General features: G+C 44.0%; 1 protein-coding gene across 1 annotated transcript in view; it reads left to right on the forward strand.

The window, feature by feature from the left end:
• Positions 1-22,208, forward strand: part of SLIT1 (slit guidance ligand 1) — a 789,534-nt gene that overhangs the window by 614,267 nt on the left and 153,059 nt on the right. The window contains exon 25 of the mRNA XM_085606416.1: positions 3,285-3,356. Coding sequence (XP_085462542.1) covers positions 3,285-3,356 — 72 coding nt within the window. The remainder of the gene's footprint in view (positions 1-3,284; positions 3,357-22,208) is intronic.

Genomic DNA, 22,208 nt, shown 5'->3' on the forward strand with positions numbered 1-22,208 from the left:
TTGGTATCTTTCATAGATTCACATGCAACCCACCCGCCTCCCCTGGAAGGGCTCACCTAGTACTCTCAGTGACACCTCTATAGAGCACTGTGCTTACGAAAATCTGAGGGATTCGAGTTCCTTCCAGGAAGGTTCCAGAAGGTGGTGCTAGCTGATTGGTTGCTCTCTAAGAGTTTGGTCCTTATTACAAAAGGACCTAGATATGTTACTAATGTGAGGCCTTAGGCGTATCTCTCTCTCTGTCTAGTGGGACATTACTTTACTTATGTACCGGGGACTCCCATCCCGATGACGGGGAATGATTCAGGCATGTGAATCTATGAAAGATACCAATACTGGATAACTGCAGTTACAGGTAAGTAACGCATTTCTTAATTACTAATTAATTATAATTAATTATCTTCCCACCCTTTACCCCTAAAAATCCAACCACCCCACACCTAAAATCTAGCTAAACAAGTATATTAATAACACAATTTACATAATTATTTATCAATTAAATAATTAATAAGAATTCATAATTAAGTAATATTTAGGTATAATTAATGAACTTCCCACCCTGTACCTCTACAAACCTCACTACCAGCTACGAAACTATAAATTACAATTAAATTGATTTAAAAAATATCTAAAAATTACAAGCTATATTTAAAAATATTAACACTAATTATACAAACAATTTATAACATATACAATGAAAATAGAAACTTAAATACATAAAGATAATTAAAAACCAATATTTTTACAACTATATTTTTGTACATGATATTACTTGCCTTAAAAATTGGATATTTTTTAAACGATATTCCTGCATCATGATATTTATGTATCACAATATTAAAAACTCAATATTTGTGTGACTCAATATTTTTGACTCGATATTTTGTCCAAATACTGGATCAAGCAATGCATCAGGTGCTAATAGGTGTAACAGACATCTCTAGTTTGCTAACAGTAGGCGACTAATGACTCTGTTTCTTCCACTAAACGATTCATGTCACATAACTCTATTCGAAAATACAAACTGCTTTTATTTCCTGTCTGTAAATAGGCTTGCATATGTGACGCTCAGATTTATAGGAGGACAGGTAAAATTGGTAGACAAAATATTACTTTAGAAATTGAATGCGTGGGTGAGGCATTCCAAAAAAGGTAGCTAAAGTGCCATTGAGTAGTTCGGACTCTGAAATCAAATATAAAAAAAATGTGCTGCATTATAAAGTTTCAATAGATTTCTCCACCTTCTCTTTTTTGCCCTATTTCAGAAATTTCAATTCTCTTTTTTGGCATTAAAGAGTCATCTCTCTCAGGTCTCCTGTTTCATTTGCTGTAACTATGTATGCAGCTGCTTCTTGTGTTCGCACCACATTACAGAGAGAAAATGAAAAACATTTTTTTTTATGCAAATTTTAAATGTTAGAAAGAGGCATCTAATAATAGAACCGGGACATACTTTCAACAGTTCTATTGTGTGATTCTAATGATAAGAAATGTTGAAGAGTGGAACATCAGATACTCTCTGGAGTGTTTTGGGTGATGCAATGTATGCAGGATGGAACACAAACATGATCACAGATGGGCAAACATGCTCGTGAATTCATGCTCTCAAACCTCTAAGAAAATGTTTGCAACTCAACCCTTTTTTCCAGTGGCGGCCACTCCCAATGCGACATGGGAGGGCGGCAGTGCAGGGGGGAGTACAGAAATATGAGCACAAAGATTTATTTATTTTATTTACCACTTTGTGTCCCCTGTCTTGCTCCTCTCCCAATCCTCCGCTAGTGCACACTGCGCAAACCCCCAGATGCTAATACTGACGATGCTCTCATGCTGGGAATGCTATTACCCATCATGAGAAAGACGCTGGGATTGGTCTGGAGGGCCTGTCTCAGTGCGCATGTCGGTTAGGGTGTCCTAAGACGGTCGGCTAAACCGACATGCGCACTTAGCAGTGCCCATCACTCCTCCTCCCTGAAGCCCAGGATGGCCAGGCCCCACCCCATTCTGTGACCCGCCTACCCAGCAGAGGCAACAGTGAAATATACAATGATAATAAAATGATGGTTGAATCATCTCAAATGCCCCTTTCGCAGTCAGTGAAAAGTAATGAATGGAAATGCTTGATTTAAACGGAGTCGCAGGATGTTACACTGGGCGCATTCCATACCATCTATTTTAGCTCGTTTGGGACACAATTGAAAGTAACCAGTCAAAACAAATCTTCTTTTGCCCTGCTCTGCTGTCTGGACCAATAAGCTAGAGCACATCTCCTCTGGAGGGCAACACCCTCAGCATCCTGTCTGCCCTTGTTTCCTTTTTAGCATCCATATCCCGCTTTATGTAGGGGGAGAAAATCACCTGAAACCCTTAAGTCTGCACTCTGCCCTCACACCCCTTGCTGTAGAATGGCATTAATAGATGTACTTTACCGCTGAGCTGCATTGAGATTTCCCTTCTGTCCACTCCTACCCCCACCCACCTTAATTAGGGCACTATTTATGTGTCCATTATTACATATACTGAACTTCTGTCATATTGTGGTATTTAACAATTTTTTTAGCCAAATCAACTTTTACAGAAAACAAAATGGTTCAAGTTGGGACCTCGACTGTCATTAGGACCTTGGTGGTTGGCCCTACAACCCACAGGTCAGCCACTTCCCTGGCGTGGGACCACACACAATACTTAAAGATCTATGGCGGCTTGGTAGAGATCTTCATGCAAGAGGTTCGCCATGTTTTTGGGTCACCCTTGAGGCTTGTTTTCTTTTTGCAGAAACAAACCCCTAAATCGAGGGTTTGTTTCGGAAAACGAAAAACTCAATGGCCTGTTGTGTAAGGAGTCGACTCTCTGCACATGGGGGCCATTTTGAGTTTGCTCAGCCAGAGCCAGCCATGCAATGCAAGCAACATGAATGACAGTCTCTCTGAACGTTTCTGTGATCTGGTGGCCCAGTGTCAGAGGGGCTGTCAGGGCAGGGTTTTCCACTCATGAAGCTAACTGAGCCTTTCATTCTCAGAGATTTTATCATTCCTCAGCCTTTGAGTGGAGTGAGGGAACTGTGAGGTTGGCCAACAGGGCATCGTCCCTGCATCCGCCACCAACTGAAAGACCACCTTCATCTCATACATGGCGCAAGGGGGTGCATTACAATGTGAAAAATAGCTGGGTGACACAGGCGTTAAAATCATTTATAATCTAAATTTCTCTTTTCCTAGAATGTGATCATATAAAATGTTGTTGTGTAGCCTGTTACTGATCACACATGCATTGCATCTCTGCAGGTCTCTCCATGGCAATGACATCTCAAGCCTCCCAGAAGGAATCTTCACTGACGTCAGCGCGCTCTCTCACCTGTAAGTAAACTGCCACCATGCTGACATTGATTCATAGTGTCAACAAACAATGTTTCTAGAGCTGCATTACTTACTTTCCGGCATGATGTCTGATCTGTTGACCTACTTCATGCTGTTTGATCCCTGATGTGCACTGAGTTGGATGGCTATGATGCATGAGTAAAGGCTGACTGAGCAAGAAGGTAGAAAACAGATGAAAAAGATGTGAATGCGTGTGGATTCATAGCACCCATTTACCTGTGAGTTTAGAGCAAAGTTGTTCTATCATTTTTGCTCCACATATTTGTGTACCTTTTGCATCACATCGTTTTGCTAAAATAGTTGTTGACTACCATTTAGTTGGTCAGACAGTTCCTAGAAGTGTAGGAAGGTGAAATGTTTGTTGCTTTCCAAACCAACATTATACATGAGGTTGCTGAAAATCCTCAGTATTTTCATCATCTCATCTAGGGAAAATGCATCTCATAATGTTCAGATGTATTATGAAAAGAGGGTTAGGAAACTGTGTTTGCAGCAGGAGCAGAACATGTCCCGTCGGCATCAGCAGAATATATATCCCTCTGCTCCTTTTGTGTTGTAATGCACATATGAAATAGAAGTGTGGAATCCTTGCTGAAGCTCATCTTTTTCTGTTGTATATGACTCTCTTCAAAGGCATTACCACCACATACATACATTGCAAGCATTAGAATGAGTAAGTTGCAAGGCAGTAGAATTAGGGATTACAGGACATAGAGCACATTTTATAGTAAATACGTTCCCAAGTCCCTCTTTCCTCTATTTTGTGCTTACTTGGCAGTGATAACCTTCTCCGTTCTACATTAAGTGTAGTTGTTCTGTTCGAAAGTCCAGGCTAGTCTAGTTTTTGTTATATATTGTAAAATTTGATTGACGATGTTCATCTGCTCTTGAAATGGCTCACATACTAGTGATTTTCTGCCAGCGATCATCTGCTACTTGCTGCTATCGTTTCTTGTTTGTTCACACTTGTCTTGCCCTTTCTGTCATGTTGTCCCACTTGTGAAGCCACATAAAGAATCATTGCAATAAAATAGTAGGATACAAATCACAGAACTGGGTACACCATCCTTTGTCAGTGCGACAATCCAGATATCTCACAAGCTGTTGAGTGTAATATTTATATGGAGTGTTTGAGGCCACCCTGGCATCGTAGTGGTTTTCCATGGAACACTATATTTAGTCCTCCTGCTTCCCCTATACCAAGTGCCAACTCCAATCAATAGCTTAGGTCAGTCCTGCTTAAAGCCAGTTCCAATCTAGAAATCTAATTCAAACCCCAGTCTGGTCCAGCAACCAATGTAGTGAATCGCACCCTGGTCCTTGCCAGACCTAGCCTACTACACACCAGCCCAGAGAAGCAGTCTTGAGCCAACTTCAAAGGTTAGTATAGCACATATCCTAGGCAAATTCCATGATCTACCAATGACTTGTATGTATGAATAACTGAGCACTTACCATTGAGTTTCCTAACTGTATTGTAGTTGTGATTGTGCCATCTAAATGTCGGCAGAGAGTAAAACCAGTGCTTAATTTGAGCCGTGGTTTCTGCTGCTCAGCACTGGTACTTAATTGTTAACACTGCCACTTATGACATTCAACCACATGGTGGTGCAATTTGTCTAATTCAGAGATGAAGACACCAACAGTTGTTTATTAATTCAGTATACATTAGAGTTGACTAAAACCTGTCGCTAAAGCCATTCTTATAGCTTTCGGGTCCTGGAATAGTCTGAACTGTCACACTAGGAGTGTGATGATTAGTAGTTATGTTGGTTCTGTCATTGACGACGCTGCAGCGGCCTCCTGATGAGGATCCTGCCACTTATTTTGTTTCAAATTAAGTACTGAGTAAAATACTTTGCTGGCATTATGCATCAACACATACCGAGCATGAACATCTTGTTACAAAATTGCTGTTCATTTCTTGAGGTACACATATTGTCTTAGAACAGTGATACTCAAAGTACGGCCCGGGGGCCTCATGCACCCTCCTGACCTTTACATGCGGCCCCTTGATCAACAGCAGCACTGGGCTGCTCTTCACTCGACTCAGAACTATCATTAACAAGCTGTTAAATATACAGGCAAACCTTTATTTAAAGGTTAATTGAAGTTAAAGAAAGGAACTAACTAGGTTGTCCTGCACCTTATTAACACCTTTATTTTCAAAGTCATCTTGCACCAAAAGACACCCCCCCCCCCCACTCCCTGCCCCCTGATTGCTGCCCTGCTAGCATCGATGCAGCCCTCGGTCACATCACAGACCAAACTTTGTGGCCCTTGCGGAAATGTTTGTGAGTACCCATGTATTAGAATTTGCGTTTGGCATTTTACTTAGGAGTGTACTAAGATATTCCATCATATTTTTCGGTCTAGCTAGACACTGCATCTATTACCAGAAAAAAACTTTCAGAAGTAGTACTAAGAGAGTAGCTTAGACTCTGCCCTCATGTCAATCTTCGTCTCCACAAGCTTTTGATTTGGCAGACAGTGTGTGGTTGCACTGAAAAAGAGTGCTGTTATTGAACTTTTTGCACTTGCTAAAGCACATGTATGCCTGGGTTGGTTATATTACAAGCCAATGGTAAAGGTTATAACTCTGTTTGATTAATGGAATCTTACAGATCCCATGTTAGGGTCAAGGAATTTCACAGATTACCATGATACGCAAGGATTTTGATGTTAGCTACCCCTCTGAGAAACAAGGAGGGTGGTAAATGTACACTGATATTACCCTTGTTAGACCCTCTTGCAGTGGCGTAATGAAACTTGAGGGGGCTCCTTGCAAGGTACATGGAGGGGTCCCCCTCTGGACTCAATCAGGAGCTCTCTGGTCAGCGTACTGTACTGAGGGGGGCCTCTGGAGCTTGGGGTCCTCCCCCGCACCGTAGGAGCCACGAGAACTATGTTACACCACTGCCCGTTTAGATTGGGTTGTACATTATTTTGCCAACTGTAATTTTGATCTGATTTGTAATTGTATGCTTAGTATTCATTTTGTGCATATTAAAGTACTTTTTAGGTCTGGCCACGCAGCTTTATATATTTGCAAGGCTCTTATAATAAAAACAGTCACATACACATATATGTACATACACAAATGCCCTTATTGTCATTGGGCTGTTCTAGTGTCTTTGACATTCTGCTCTCACCCATGGTAGCACACAGCATGGGGAAATAAGTTAACCATGTTCAGCCATTGACATCATTACCCTATGAGTGACTGCATTTTGCCTGATCGCATTTTCACACCCCACTGAAAATGAATGCACTTCAGTGCCAGGGCTGATGCTCCATTACTTTAGTTTACCATTTTCTCCTATTATAAATATTCTTTCTTTTGTTTCCTTCTCCCTGTTTAAATTTACTTTTTTTTTTTACAGTGCGTGGCACCTCCCTAGTCTGTGCTATTGGGCTGCTGGCTTGCTGCTCATTTCAGTACATTACATCCCGCATGGGATCGGTTTTGTCCTTAATGTGTTGCTGTTTTACCATTTTACGTTTTGGAGCAACATGTCAGCCATTTTGAACAATGAAATTCTGTGCAAAATATAATTCCAAGATGACTGTCTGGTGCCATGTTTACTGAGTGGCCGTTTTAGAAACATACTGTGCATAGTGTGTCCTTATTTTACAATTCCAAAAAAGGCAAACACATACTTTTAAATGTGGAGACCATGTTGGAACTTTCAAAAAATAATACACCATGCACAATGACATTCCATTGTGGCGTCATGCAGCATATGCTTGCAACGTTTAGGCTTTGGCAAAATTTCTTGTTTTTTTCTTGTATTTTTTTAATTTATCTTACATGTGCTTGTTAAGCTTGTTTGTTTGATTTATTGTGGATGTGTGCATGGGTAAATACAAGAATGAGTAGGTGGGTGAATGAAGGCATGCGTGAGTGCAAGGATCAGTGACAGAGAGAATGTATAATGAGTTGATTGACTAACAAGACACTTCAGTTTCAATCTAGACCTATAAGCATTGTCGAGGCTTGTTTTGCTTGAATACCACCAATCAAAGTCCACGTATGTGGGCTACGATGATCTGGACCCCGAATGGGAAAGCGGATCTCATAAGATCGAAACTTTTTCACACATATAACTCTAAGCTAAGTTCAAATGAAGTCAGCCATGATATAAGGAGTATTTTACCGTATAACAATTATTAGAGTAGATATATATATTTTTTAAGTCGTTCTGTTCCTGCATTTAACATTGATTAATACCAGCATTCGGAGGATTGTGATTATTGGGGCCAACTTCAGCATTTATGCTGGCTAGGCTCAGATTGCTCTAACTGACTGCTAAAAAGGACACTAGGCCATCTGATCAATGTATTCCCAGGACGATTTTTTAAATCGCTCTCCAGCACTGGGCCCCGCACAGGTCTTTTTTTGGATGAAAGGCAGAATTCTCTTTTTCTGGTTGTTTTCGTCTGTGTGTGACAGAAAGTTAAAATGTGCCTGATTATTAGCTGCCCTCCAGTCCGCCTTCTGACAGGAACATGTATCATGTATCATGTACAAAGGGCGGTGACATGGGCCCTGTGATTCTGCTTCAGTCACGATAGTTTTAGTGCTCCTATTCAGACCCCCAGGATTCTGCGGCATAGATTTACAAATTTTACTGAACAAAAATGAAATTTTGCAGCAGAAAAAATGGACATTTTGTGGCAGTATTGCGGCACTTTATTTTACTTGTAATCATTTATTTTTAGCTTTAAATCAATGGAAACTGGTATAGCAGAGTATTCCACCTTGAAATAGGCATGGTTGCAGTGTCTGAGAGTGTTTCTTTTCAAATAATATATATTTTATTCTACAATTTGCAGGCCAAACAAGTATACCTTTACAGGCAAGAATCTTGGCTAATATCATCCTCTCTGCATCACGAAGTATGAAATAAACATTCACTGAAACAGTAGTTAAGCTCCAGAGGTTAATGTGTCTTCGGCAGAGATCTGTTCACCTTTCTGGATGACTTGGCTTACCGTTCTCCTGAAGTGGATGGAAGTAGCACACACAGGCAGTATCAGCAGCTGTCACTTATAACGTTTCAAATCACAAGGCTGCATGCAACACCAGGCACTATATAAAGGCAAGCTGTGAAGTTACGTGAGACTAAATGGGAACCCAGCAAAGGGAATTAAAGGAGTGAGAGAAGTCTAGGACGGGCTCCTGGGTGGAGTGGAGACATATGCGCCCTGTGAGCTGAATACACATTTATGTGCGGTCTGACTTTCTGCTTCTACCGGTAGCCAATGCAACTGGTGCTACTGCTCCTGAGATCATCTATACAGCAGCTTGTGCTCCTGTGACCTGCACATTCTGGCTCGTAGATGCTGACCTGCTCCCTCTGCTGCTTTCTCGCTGCTGCCCCTGAGGCTAGTTCTGCATTATATAAACAGACCCCAAAATACATTACTCGTTTTTACTGCAATCGAACCATTAGCACTACAGGTGCCACAATGCACTAGTTTGTTAATGGTAAAGCCCATGAGTGTAAGCATGAAGCTCCCTGGCACAAGATGTGCCTGGTGAACCGGAGCAAATCGATCCACGCTGTTAATCCACTGTAGGTCTTACTCCCAACTGACCTGAGCAGTGGACTACCGAGCCCAGGGTGCACAGCGCCAACTGCAGCTGCCGCTGACGAGGGGGAGGCGCTCGGACCATCCTGCACATAAAGTGCTGCCTCTCCCCCCCCCCACCCCCCCACCCCGCGGTGCGGTACGCGCGCGGGCTGCGCCCGGGCAAAGCTCGGGCCAAGGGCGGGCCCGTCCTAGCCCGTCATCGCCAGGAAAAGGCAGGGCAGGGCCACCCCCCTGTCGTCTGCCCTTTAGTGCTGGAACGTTACGAGAGTCTAATCCCAGATTGAAAGGTACTGTGCATCCATCCCCCTTGCTTACTCCACAGTCACCCAGAACTTAAAATCTGTACTTGGACTGATTTAGCACTAGGACAGGTGGAAGTGCCAACCCTCACAATTGTAAACCACCCTCCCTTCTACGGGGAAAAAAAGCTGATGGAACGTGGCAGGGGGTGGGGGAGGGAACGCGGGTAGAAGCATTAAAAGGAAAAAGGCTAGGAAGGTAACCAAGCAGGCTGGTAATAACTGTGTAATGGACCGTATAGATATGCTAATTGAAGAATGCAAGGATATTTTAATAACAGACACAAATCCGAATATGCATAGGCTCAAGTCTCCCTCTGGTAATGTTCAAACTTTGTGTGCTAGTTCTGTAAGCGGCCCAGCTATCCCAGCCATGTTTACTACGCACAAGAAAAGGCGCAACATCAAGGGAAAGAGTCGACCAAACACAACCAGGGAGGTTGATTCCGCTGTTAGCGCTCCTAGCCAAGTAGAACTAGAGGACAACCATTCCCAAATTCTTGAGCCCATAGTTTCCTGTTCTAATAGATATGCTACATTGTCAAATATCCAGGGGAAGGGAATTATGCAGCCCCCCGTATCAATTCCAGGTGTCATTACAGAGCCGGTAGCCAATGAAACATCGGAACTGCAGGATATATTTAAAGTGATATGCTCACTCCGAGATGAAATTGGGTCTTTGAGGTTAACGATAGAGAATCTGACTGTGGTGGTTGGGCTCTTGACAGAAGGAGGTTCCCCCAAATTAAACCGTGTATCTAATGGAGTTATCAACCCACCACCAAGTCAAGTACCTGCCCAGGCAAAAATTATTGCCCCGCAGCCAGCTGGTAGCCAGAAGAAAGCTACTCTATCGTTCAGCGAGGTGTCTAAGCGGAAAACGTCCCCAACATCCTCATCATCGTGTCCTAGCACAAACAATGCACCCCCTCTTACTTGCATTGCTTCCAGGCCTTGCAACACAGAAATACCGAATGGGCGCCCATTGCTCGGCAGGAGCATTAATAGGAGTACTAACATTAATACACCTGCACGCACAAACAACCAATACAGTACACAAGAAGGGAGGTGGGACCAGAGTATTACCAAAGCATATAATAGCCATAGAATTTATATGGTGAATGTCCCAAAGTTGGATCATAGTAAAAGCTCAGAAAGTGTGGAGTTGTTAACCAACAAGGCAATCCACTGGATACGGCACGTAAGGGGATGTCGTTCAGTGATCAGAGAAGCTATTACTAAGGCACGCAGACTCACCTCCCCCTTCATCCATCTGGACTGCATAGAACTAACCATGCAGAGTGAGGAGCTGTCCGAAAATCTATTTGTCCTTGAATTCCAAACTAGTTCCCCTGACCACTCATCTATCCAATTAAGGAGGTCCCCGACGGTAACCTCGACCAGCAATCATTTGGGGCAGCCACATATAGGTAGGATGGGTAGTTCCACACTAGAAGGTATTGATTGACTGTTAGGGGAGCCTGGTCTGCATCATGGTTGTGTTGGTTATCCAACAGTCTCTAAGGGTAGGCACACAGACATGAATTCCATCGGTAACAGTAGCACTGCCAAGTCCATTGAAAATGTCCCTTCATTTCCAACTGAGTTAGTGAGTCAGTACGAGCATAGTCAAAAAACTCCAGTGCAGCCAAAAGGTCCAGTAACCTCATGCTATGTATCTGGAAGTACTGGTAACGCGATAGCCCCCAGGGGCAGCTAGACAGTCAGGGACTCCAATTGCTTTAACAGATCTACCAAGTCCATACAAATGGCAAACCCACCGTCTCCTCAGCTAGTGGGCCAGATTAAGCCCATGCAAATCTCATTAGTGGAGTCACATGCCCTATCGAGCATACACCACACCGCTAGCCAATGTTCAATGATATAATGGAACATTGTGTGTAGGTTATTTAAACTATCACATACCGGCAATAAAAGGAGCAAAAGGTCGGCCATCAGGAGGATTGACCATATGGGTTCGCCAAGGCCTGGATGTTAGCATAAAGGAGCTCTCCTCAAAAAGCAATGACATACAGGGACTAAGGCTAAAATAAACCCGCTTGAGAGCGTTGATGTCTATAATATTTATGTGAGGGGAACTAGAAGAGGAAAATCCCAAGTTTTAGCGGCTTTGGACGAACTCCTCGAGGCAAATTCATTGGACACCAATGCCATGGTTGCAGGTGATTTAAATTCAACCTTCGAACCACTTGTAAAGGGAGAATGGCAACTCTCTACCGAAGAAGACACCCAGTGGGAAATTCCGAAATTGGAACTTGATCCTGTAAAAAAGTGGTCGGAGATAGTTGTCCAGACAAACTCCATTTGCCTAGAGCATGGGCTTAGGGCATTAAATGGCAGGACGCGACAAGACAGGCTGGGGGCAAATACGTTCAACAATGGATATAGTAAGAGTAGGATAGACTATATCCTTATAAACCTAAAGTTTTAGCACACAATAATTGACATGGATGTTAGAGACTGCCCAGAAAGTGACCATACCCCCCAGTGTGCATCCTTCAGATGATGGAAGCACAAGCGAATGCACGGGGGTGAGGTCGAACTGCATCCTAATGACATAGTTCCCACCAATGACATGAGACGTCTTAAATGGGAAAGACTAGCAGAAAGTCCCGAGACCCTGGATAGTTTTTCCAATGACGTCGACAGTGCCCTAATAGAGCTAGGAAACATTCTGTCCACCAATGTCCCAATGGAGCTCGTCAGTCCCACGAAATCTTCTTCAAGCACCTAAGCGCCTACTTTGTTAAGCATTGTAAGCCAAAGAAACCACTAGGTCAGAAGCTCTGCAGCTGGTACAACAAAGAATGTAGACAGGCAAGAGTGCTACTTGGGCAGGTGATAAAAGATGGAGACCTCGTGTTGGTACGGACAGCCAAGCAGGCATATAAGAGTGCCATGTACAAAGCCAAATACTCCTGGGACGAGAAACGCTGGCAGGACCACAAAGAGTCCAGCTTCCGGAACAATAGCAAACTGTTCTGGAGCATCTTAAAATGGGACCGTGGGGGTCAACCTGAACAACCCCAAAACCATGAAGGAAGATTGGGTCAAACATTTCAAACCACAATACAAGCAAAACCAGCTAGTGAACAATATTTCTGACCCCAGTCACGCACTCTATACAGAAGACGTTTTTAACACTAATGATGTGGTGCTAGCTCTCGATGCAGTAACAGGCGGGAGAGCGCCTGGCCCCAATGGCATCCCCGCTGATGTTTGTAAATATGATAAAAAAAGATTGGGAATATATATCGCCATAGTTGCCAATGCAGTTGCCCAAGGTGCCCCTGTACCGGACTCCTGGAAAGGAGCCGAAATTATTCCTGTGTATAAAAAAGGAGACAAATCATTACCGGGTAATTATCGACCCATTAGTTTGATCGATGCACTACAAAAAATTGTGGGCAGAATGATTCTTAACAAGATCAACGATTGGATAGATGAACATAGCATACTGTAGCCCCTGCAGGCTGGGTTCAGGGCCTATACCAGCACCATTGACCAGGTGTTCCGGTTTATATTATTATTGTGGAAAACAGTGGTCCTGGGCAAAGGCAGTATATATGCTGCCATTGTAGATTTAAAGTCTGCATTTGATCTCGTTCCCCGCTCCTGTTTGTGGGTGAAGTTGCAGGAAATGGGGTTGTCTAAAGAACTCCTTACACTCATATTGAGACTGCATGAGAACAACTATGCCAAAATCCGTTGGGGCACCCAGGGCATGGTCAGCAGCCCGTTCCCAATAGAACGAAGGGTACGCCAGGGGTGCGCCATGGCTCCCACCTTATTTTCCCTGTTCATTAATGGAATAGTTGATTGCATGGCACCCGTGAATACTGATGCCCCGATTCTAGCAGGTGTTAAAATACCAATCCTGATGTTCGCCGACGACACATTGATAATTTCGAAGACCCTGAGCGGGCTACAGCGAGCCCTATTAATTTTTGAAAATTTTGCTCTGTTCATGGTCTCGAAGTCAATGTGTCGAAGACTAAATTTATGGCCATTAACCCGCATAGAGCCTTTAAAGGCAGTATATTCAGGAATAATCGTCCATTGGAACAGGTAGGAGCATTCACATATCTGGGGGTACACATACAGAGCAACCTAAAGTGGAACTAGCAAATTGATCTGGCAACATTTAAGCACCAGCATCTGGTGGGAGTGTTACACCTGGAGCACAAAAAGTCACTTACTAAACCCATTAGACCAGTGCTCCAGGTTTATGACATGAAAGTGGTCAGCTCATCACTCTATGGTGCTGAGCTATGGGGGTTTGAGAGCACGATGGAACTTACTGTGTCCGAAAAGAGGTTTCTACGTAGCATCACCAATCTTCCCCAAAGCACACCATTGTGCCCGCTACACTACGATCTTGGAAGAAAGTTTTTATCAGACATCGTAAAATTGCGCCCAGTATTATACTGGCGCAGGCTATGAACAACACCAGAATTAAAAGTCTATGCCACAGGTTTTATGGATATAATCAAATCAGATAGTTTCCATAAGATTAGATGGCTCCGGGGTGTTAGAGACATCTTGGTTGACCTTGGTTTGAAAATGCTCTGGGATGATCCGTCCACGGCTAGTTTTCCTTCTAAAAAGTATCTGAAGGAAAAATACTGGGAAAGGATCACTTTTAACACCTTCAGACATAGTGAATCAGCCACACTGACTGGTAAATTTCTAGAATTCAAACACATTACGTACCTCAAACCATACTGGGACATTATAGCAAAACCACTAGAAAGGAAATTGTATTTCCAGTTGAGGGTGGGCTCGCTATCCTTAAGATCTTTCAAGTCAAGGTGGTCTAATCCAACTGACAATAAGTGCCCCATCTGCCCGGCCTACAAAGAAACAGTAGCACACATGCTTTTTGCCTGTCCAGCCTATGCAATTCCCCGTCGGGTTTGGCTGAGACCTCTATGTAAGCTGCTAGGCACACGCAGAAGTGCGGAAGCCGAAAGGATCATACGCACAAGCACATCATCTACCATCCTAATAGCTGTTGCAAAATATCTTGGGTGGGCGTGGGCATTAAGGTCAAAATTAATGCCATCATAAAATTCACATGTTCAACTGCATACACTGATCTAGTTCTGCAATTATTTCTAGTTACTTGTTATCTGGTCTCTTTGAGCCTTTAGGTCTACAAGAAGAAGTTACTCTTGTGACCTCTCAGCTTAGAAATGTGCGTAACACTCTCAACGTAGAAATGTGCTTGATTTTTAATCCTTTTTATTATACATGGCGTTTTTAAATGTCTAGCTTTACCAAAAGTCGACATATGTATCAATCGCACCTTAGGAATTGGGTTTTTATGTAATGATAGAATATTTTGATGCATACATTTATGATTATATGTCGAATAAAGCTTATTAAATGAAATTAAATGATAGTGGAGTCAGTGGGGTGGGGACACAGCCGGACCCATAATTGAGTGGGCAGACCAATCGTTTGGAGAACAAGGTACTCCATCTCAAAACTCAGTATCGGGCACTATTTTCCTTTCAGGCGATATTATGTTATCACAGAGTGAAGTGCTAAATAAATGCTCAGATTGAATCAATATAAGCCAAGTGAACAGGATCTTTACCAAACATATAACCAATATGACAATATCATTCGCAGGTGGTGTTGATATTTATAAGCAGATAGCTCTCTCATTTTTTTCCAATCAGATTATAGCCTTAGCAGTCAAGCATTCCAGCACGAAACAGATTTGCAGTTTACCGTCTCTCTCCCTGGTTTGCAAAAGAAATGTGTGTTGCCAAGGCAGTGTTAAATACAAATCCAAAGTAATCCTTGAATATACATCAGACATATATCATGGTCTTGATATATCACTAATGTAGATAATAATGGAATTACCATAGCAACTAATTTTTCATCACCATCTAGAAACATCAAAGTAATACTTAAGAACTGCCAGCAATAATTAAACCAAAGATTCAGCTAGCCTCGTCCATGCTCCACATGTAAACATTCCTTTAATCTGTCGGGAGTTAAGGGAAGTTGGACAGATTTTGTTCCTGTGAGAAAGTGGCTCTGTATATACTGTTCCCAAATAGGTACAGTGTGTACAGAGTCCACAGTCCCCAGAGGTTTGGCAGTGGTTAAAGTTAGATATAACCTTACTCTCTAAAGTGGTAGCTTGGTCGAGCAGTAAGGCAGTATCAGAGGACAGTGTAAAGCATTTGTTGTACACACTCAAGAACTGAACTCTAGGCCAATGGTTTATATAAAAAATATATGGTTGTTTTATTTTAGAACCAACAATAGGTATCAAAATATACTTTCTCAGAATGAGATGCTTTAGTTAAATACTTTTGCAATATGCAATTGTCTTTTGTAGGTAATAGTTACAGGTTGTTGCAATAGGCAACACAATTTCAAACACAATAATACATTGAGCTCAATGGGAACTTTAAGTTATATGCAATTAATTACTTTCAGGATTACTTTTCTAACTCCAGGACTGGATCCTAGATTCAGTCCTGGGACAGTTCTTGGAAACAAGTGAGTAAATTTGGTTAAGTTACTGTTGTGATTTTGAAACACTATTTTGCTATTTTAAAAGTTGACACTTAGAAACTTTTTCTGATCAAATGACCAATGTTATCCTATGGAAGGAAATTCACTTAGCAGGTAAGTGGGGTTATGGTTACTTTTTCTAGGTCAGTGTTGGATCCTGGATCCAGCACTAGTGTACCACCTGTAAGCAGTTGAGAAACTGCGTTTAAGTTACACAGGCGATTTTTAAGGAATATTTATAAGTTTGCAAAATCGACACTTAGAAGAAATTTCATAGAAAATCAGTCAATGGTTTCCTATGGGAGAAAATTCAAGTAACGGTTAAAGTATGTTCTCGTTACTTTTGCAATCCAGTGCTGGGCTCCTGGGCTCAGTGCTGGGGCATCTATCTAAAACAGGTAAGTAATTATGTTTTCACAGTTGGTACGATTTTTAAAGAATATTTGTAGTTTGCAAAAATCGACACTTAGTAGAAATTTCACAGAAAAACATTCAATGGTTTCCTATGGGAGAAAATTGAGTTAGTGGTAAGTATGGTTGTAAGAACTTTTAGGGTCAGTGCTGGGCACCAAGATCCAGCACTGGAATCTCTTCTAATAGCAGGTGAGTATTTCCGTTTTCGTTACTCGGTTGATTTTAGGTGAACATTTTAAAGTTTAGAAACTCCACACTTAGAAGAAATTTCAGAAGTAGCCAGTCGATGTTACCCTCTGGAAGAAAAGTGAGTTATCAGCTTTAGGGTAAGTACTCGACTGGCAGAGTTAAGGTTCTGGGCATAGACTCATGGGTCTCCCAGGGTCAGGTTGGTACAGTTGTTACACCCTCAGCGGCGCTGGGGCGGCCGGGTGCAGAGTGAGTTTGGCCCAATGTTATCCTATGGGAGGCAGGGGGGCCTTGGTTGGTGGCTGCTGACTAGCAGGCCATGCGGCGGTGGGAGCTGGGCTCCTGGTCACTTACTCAGGGCAAATGGGGAAGTAGGTAGGAGTAGAAGTTGCACTGCCAGGGCCACTCAGGCGGCTGGGTGCAGGGTACTTTTGAGCCTTCGGGCTACTCAATAGATTTCAGTGGGAAAGCTCAAGGACGAACAAAGGCTGCAAGCTCGGGGACGAAGATTCTTCGGATGCCACCACCACTTCGAAAGGTAAGTTGGGTAGTTGGAGGATAGGTAGGTACCCAGGAGTCAGGCACAGGGGGTCGCAGGGCGCCGGGTTCAGGGGTGCCTTTTGATGTCGGGAAATCTTACCCTCTGTTGATCGCGGTTGGGGGGGTCCCTGGTTCTGAGGCTGCAGGCGTCATCAGGACCGTCGAGGAGACGTCCTTGGGTGCCGGATTCGGGCTCACAGTCGCCGGGGGGATGTCCTCGGGGTCTTTGTCCACTCCGGCACAGGTCAGGCTTGGTGGGTGCAGAGTGTGCAGGGTTCGCGGTTCCGGGCTGATGCCAGGGGTTAGAAACTTGCTTTGAGCAAAGCCACTGCTCATGGGAGTCCCAGATGCTCAGAGTCACAAGGTAGCCAGGTACTCCAGGGTTTGTGAGGTTGCTGGCCACAGGAGGTGCCAGGATTTAGCAGGTTCGAGGGTTGACAGGTCGGTAGGGCTGGGGCCAAAGCAGTTGGGGTCTTCTTCTTCTTAGCAGTTGCACGGCAGGTCTTCTTTCTTCTTGTTCTTTGCTTTTTCGGAATCTGGAATCTGAGGAAGGAAGGTTCAGGGTGCCCCTAAATACTAGATTTAGGGGCGTTACAGGTAGGTAAAGGGCAGGGACCAATGGGTCCCTGCCCTGGGGTGGGTACACCACCTATCCTGCCACTCTCCTGTGGGAGGGGGGCAGTAGCCTAGTCCTGATTGGGCAGGGCTTCCCATCTTCAAGATGGCGAGAGCCCGGAGATGTGCTTCACCTCGCCTCTCCCACCTGAGGGGTGGGGTTGGCAGAGGCTTGCACATCTCCTGTCCTTACTTGGGGTTTTCGGCCAGTCCTCCCGCCAGAGTGGGGGTCAGAACCAGTGGGGGCCAGTTGCTGAGTACAGCAAGTGGCCTGGAGAAGCTCACAAAGGTAGCATGCTTTGAAGCTTCCCCCTGCCCATCCTGGGGGAGGAGACCTAGCACCTTGCCCAGGATGTGCATTGTTGCAGGCCCAGGAGAGCGGGGGCTCTCCACCCAGGGGTCCAGCAACATGTCTGCTGTGTGGCAGCCTAGGCAGCCTCTCAGACAAGACGTGGATTGTAGGTTAAGTTTCAGGGGGCCTCTCTAAGGTGCCCTCTGTAGTGCTTTGGACATTAAATCCCACACTGGCATCAGTGCGGGCTTAATGTGCTGAGAAGTTTGATACCAAACTTCTCAGTCTTCAGTGTTGCCATTATGGTGCTGTGGAGTTCGTGTTTGATGGGCTCCCAGCACCATATACTCTTAAATGGCAGCACTGCACTTACAGTGCCCAGGAATGGACCTGGGTACTGTAGGCGCACAGGGCTCATGCTCCTGTGCCCACACCACTGGCATAGGGCACCCATCTTGAGGGGTGGCTGATGTATGCCAGGGCAGTGTAGGTTGTGGGCATGGCGTGCCATGTCAACTCTGTGTTTTGTCTTGTACCCAGACACTCAGCCTGCAAGGGCAGTGTGTTTGTGTTAGGGTACAGGGCCTCTAAGGGTGGCACAACTAGTGCTGCAGCCCCTAGAGGCCTTCCCTGGTCACAAGGCCTTGGGTACCTAGGGTACTATTTACCAGGGGCTGACATGTGGCCAGGGTTTGCCAATTTGGGTTTTAGGTTTTAGGGAAGGAACATAGGTCCTGGGCACCTGATTGGCAGGAGCCCAGGGCACACTCAGTCAAAGTACAGTCAGCAATTCAGCAAAAAGTGGGGGCATACCATGCAAGAAAGATGGCACTTTCTCACAGTTCCTCAACCCACTCTTGCAACTAACAGAAATATTAAATGATTTTGTTGATTTAATGGATAAGAGTTGTTGTGGTGCCATGTCACTCAATCCTGAAAGCTTATCTAACAGTGTGATTAGTTGAGATCCATTAAGTTAATTGCATCTGGAAATGAAGCAAACGGAGAAATGTGTTCTGTGTGTTATGCAGCTGGGATGTGTCATTGTTTACTTTTTTATTAGTACATGGGAAGGATCAAAACTTACCGCCTGCATTACAAGGGAGAAATAGTCCCTCTGCTTGCATTTGCAGCTTTGGAGACAAAATACAAAATGGATCCCTTCATCTGTGAAAGCTGCCGCTGTCTTATGAGCTCCGGAGAAGCACCCCCAGTTCCTCATAGAGCAGCCACTGGAACACCCCAAAACCTCAGCTCGCATTCAGGCATAACCAAAGGCTACCTGACCCCTTCCATCCCCAGTGCAAAACGTGAACAACATGTCCTTACCACCCTAGGGAACATGGCTGAATGCTAAAGCCATGGGAGGGGCAGGAGAAATATGTGGTGTCCCTGACTCAGATCTGATAATTCCCCATCTTAATGAGACGGACGTAGAAGAGAATACAGCTTTTTTTCAAGAGATGTACGGATCTTAAATATAGTTTTTTGAATTATATATTGATGCAATTTCATTGGCATTAACATTTTGCATATTGAGATGCTCTTAGAGGGACTTTGTAAACCATCCCCAATTGTCAGATTGGCACAGTGAAGGAACTTGCACCAAGAACGTGTGACTTTTTCCCTCACACCACTTGCATGCATCTGGAACAATCTGGTAATTTTCCAGCACCGGGGTAGAGTTGTGTTGATTGTATAAATGTTCCATTGGCATCTTAGATCTTCACGAGTGACACCCACCAGGGTACCTGCACTCCAGATAATGCTGGACTGTCTTAACTAGGGGGTCCTCCACAGCACTGAGGTATAGGGCAGACCATAGCACAGCCCTGGAGAGCAATGTGCATATGCTACATGTAGTGTATGTTCTGGTGGCGTCTGCAGAGTTGCGACTGTATGCTGTAGGCATGGACAGTACAGAACCCAGGGTGCAGAGGGAAATAAGGCTACTATATCCCTGCTGTCCAGTCAAACCCAGACGATGGTGTCTGTGGCTGCAGAGCTCTGGTGCTGGGCTCTGTCCCAACAAATTATAGGGATCCCGGCAGGAGGATAACACACACTGCCCCTGCAAATATGTAGACTTTAAAATTAAAAAACATGTAAAAATTATCTAGCTGCAAAAATTGAGAGCATGTAAAAATTCCCAATGCAGTCACTTCCCATCTGTTGGAGGAATTGGGCAAACATCTCCCTAAAAGAACTGGGGCTATGTCTTTGATGGTGGGATTTGGTGTATTTAGATCTTATTGCAGGTTTCTATTTTTGTGTGTTTTTTATATTTCCCATCATTATTTTGAAGCTTAAATTGTTGTTGTCTACATTTTAACATGCTAGGGTTTTTATCAGGACTTGGTAAGGTTCCGTATCAGTCTCTTCCGCTTGACTCTGCTTAGCCAGGATTGCGGAGACAGCCAAGACCCTCATGCCGACACAATTGCCGCAGGATATTTCTACACACTACGCAGAGGTTGAGCCCAATAGGAAAGGATTGAGGACCAAATAAAAAACTAAAATAGCAAATGAGAAAGGCATAGGCTGCATTGCCCCAGGAATCCCTATGGAAAAGCCTTGCGAGATATACTAACTTGCTATCTAATTGATTCTTCGTTTACAGTGATTCTGTTCTAAGGCAGTCGATAGTACCTGAGGTTAGGAAACTTGAAGGTATTCCTGTACAAGGGCCTTTCTTAGGTCCAGACATTCTCTCTAGACCCCCTCTCTGTTGCGAAAGTGCAATGGTTAGGAGTCTCGCCTTTTATCTGTGAGTGTCCCAGATTCTCCGGAAGTTGAAGATACACTTACCAGAGAGCTCCTGCAGTGTGTTTCCCTGTAGCTTCCCAAGACTGGTTTATTTTTCTCTGCCAACTCCTGAGGTGGGCTGAAAGAAATCTTTTCATTTCCACAATAAACACATTTCATACACTTTGAAATGTTAATAAATCGATACTTCCCAGTTATCCTGTAACCGGTTGAGAAAGTGTTAACGTCACACCGTTTGTTTGGGCTAATGTCGCAGTCAAGCTCAGAATACACCCTGTCATAGATTTAGGTGTTTACTAATACTCTTGGGAAATTCACACAAAAAAAGTATTTTTCTCGACGACTCGGATTAAAAAAGAACTTTTGGCTAGGTCATTTTCCACACTCACTATGGTTACAACACACTATGATTATGACAAAAATTCTAGTACATTGAAGTCATCACACATGCATGCATTCCACTTATGACAGTATTATTAATAATGGGAAATTCCAACAGATGCACTCAGCATCAGGCAATCATGATTTTTAGGGGCACAACCCCAGTTTTATATTCACTTGAGCAAATGTGTGTTCCTAGCTAGATTCCATCATAGGTTCAGGGTCGAGCCTTCCTTAAACTCAAATATTGATTTCCGAAGAATCCTTTCAAAAAGAAGGAAACTAAACATGAGCATATATGGGGCATATGGCTGGGCTTGCTGGACTGACCTGCCACAGGGGATGGTTGGGTGGTTCGGGGGTGGTCCAGATCTTCTCCATGGCTGGGCTGGATGGGGAAATGCTCCGTGAATGTACCGAAATGTCTTGTATGTCGCTGTGACGTTCTGTTTCTTTTTGTTGAGTATGAAACCCAATAAAATTGTTTATCAAAAACAAAAAAAGAAGGGAACTATGATCCAAAGAAACTCTTAAATACTCTGCTGCTCATTGTTGAGGTCTAGAGCTCTCGAACCGTCTGAATCTTCTTGGACAGCCGAGGTCCGGTGCGGAGTTCCACTCCCATTCAGGTTTTCAGTGCAAAGGATAGAGAACCGGAAGTGGCATGGTTTAAATTGTTTCAGCATTGAAAATGGTCCACGAGACTTCCCGGTCTCACGAGAGCCAGTAAGCAAGCAAGAGTTTGGTCTTTTGGCCAAACAGGTAGTGGAATCTAGGTGAACCTGATAGTAGCTTAAAGGAGTGATATGAGACCAAGATGTCCGTGGCTAAGTTGAGTCCAGGAAAGCACTAGTCCGGTCCCATGGCAGTATCATGTGGTGTTTGAGGTTTTAATGTCACCACAGGTTTCCCCAAGAAAGGTGGAGACAGTGATGTAACATAGGCCCTTGCAGCCCCAGTGGTGCGGGGGGGCCCAAGCTTCAGGGGCCCCTTCAGCACAGTACCCTGGCCTGTGAGCTCCTGACTGACTCTAGAGGGGGAGCCCTCCATGTACTTTGCAGGGGGCCACTGGGTAGAGACCTGAGGTGAGTCCAGCAAGTAGCTCCCCTCCCTATATATCGCAGGGCAGATGATCTATGGATTGCACTTTCTGACAGTTCCTAAAGGTTGGCCACC

The sequence above is a fragment of the Triturus cristatus genome, chromosome 1_2 (genome assembly GCF_964204655.1).
Source record: "Triturus cristatus chromosome 1_2, aTriCri1.1, whole genome shotgun sequence".
Taxonomy (NCBI): domain Eukaryota; kingdom Metazoa; phylum Chordata; class Amphibia; order Caudata; family Salamandridae; genus Triturus; species Triturus cristatus.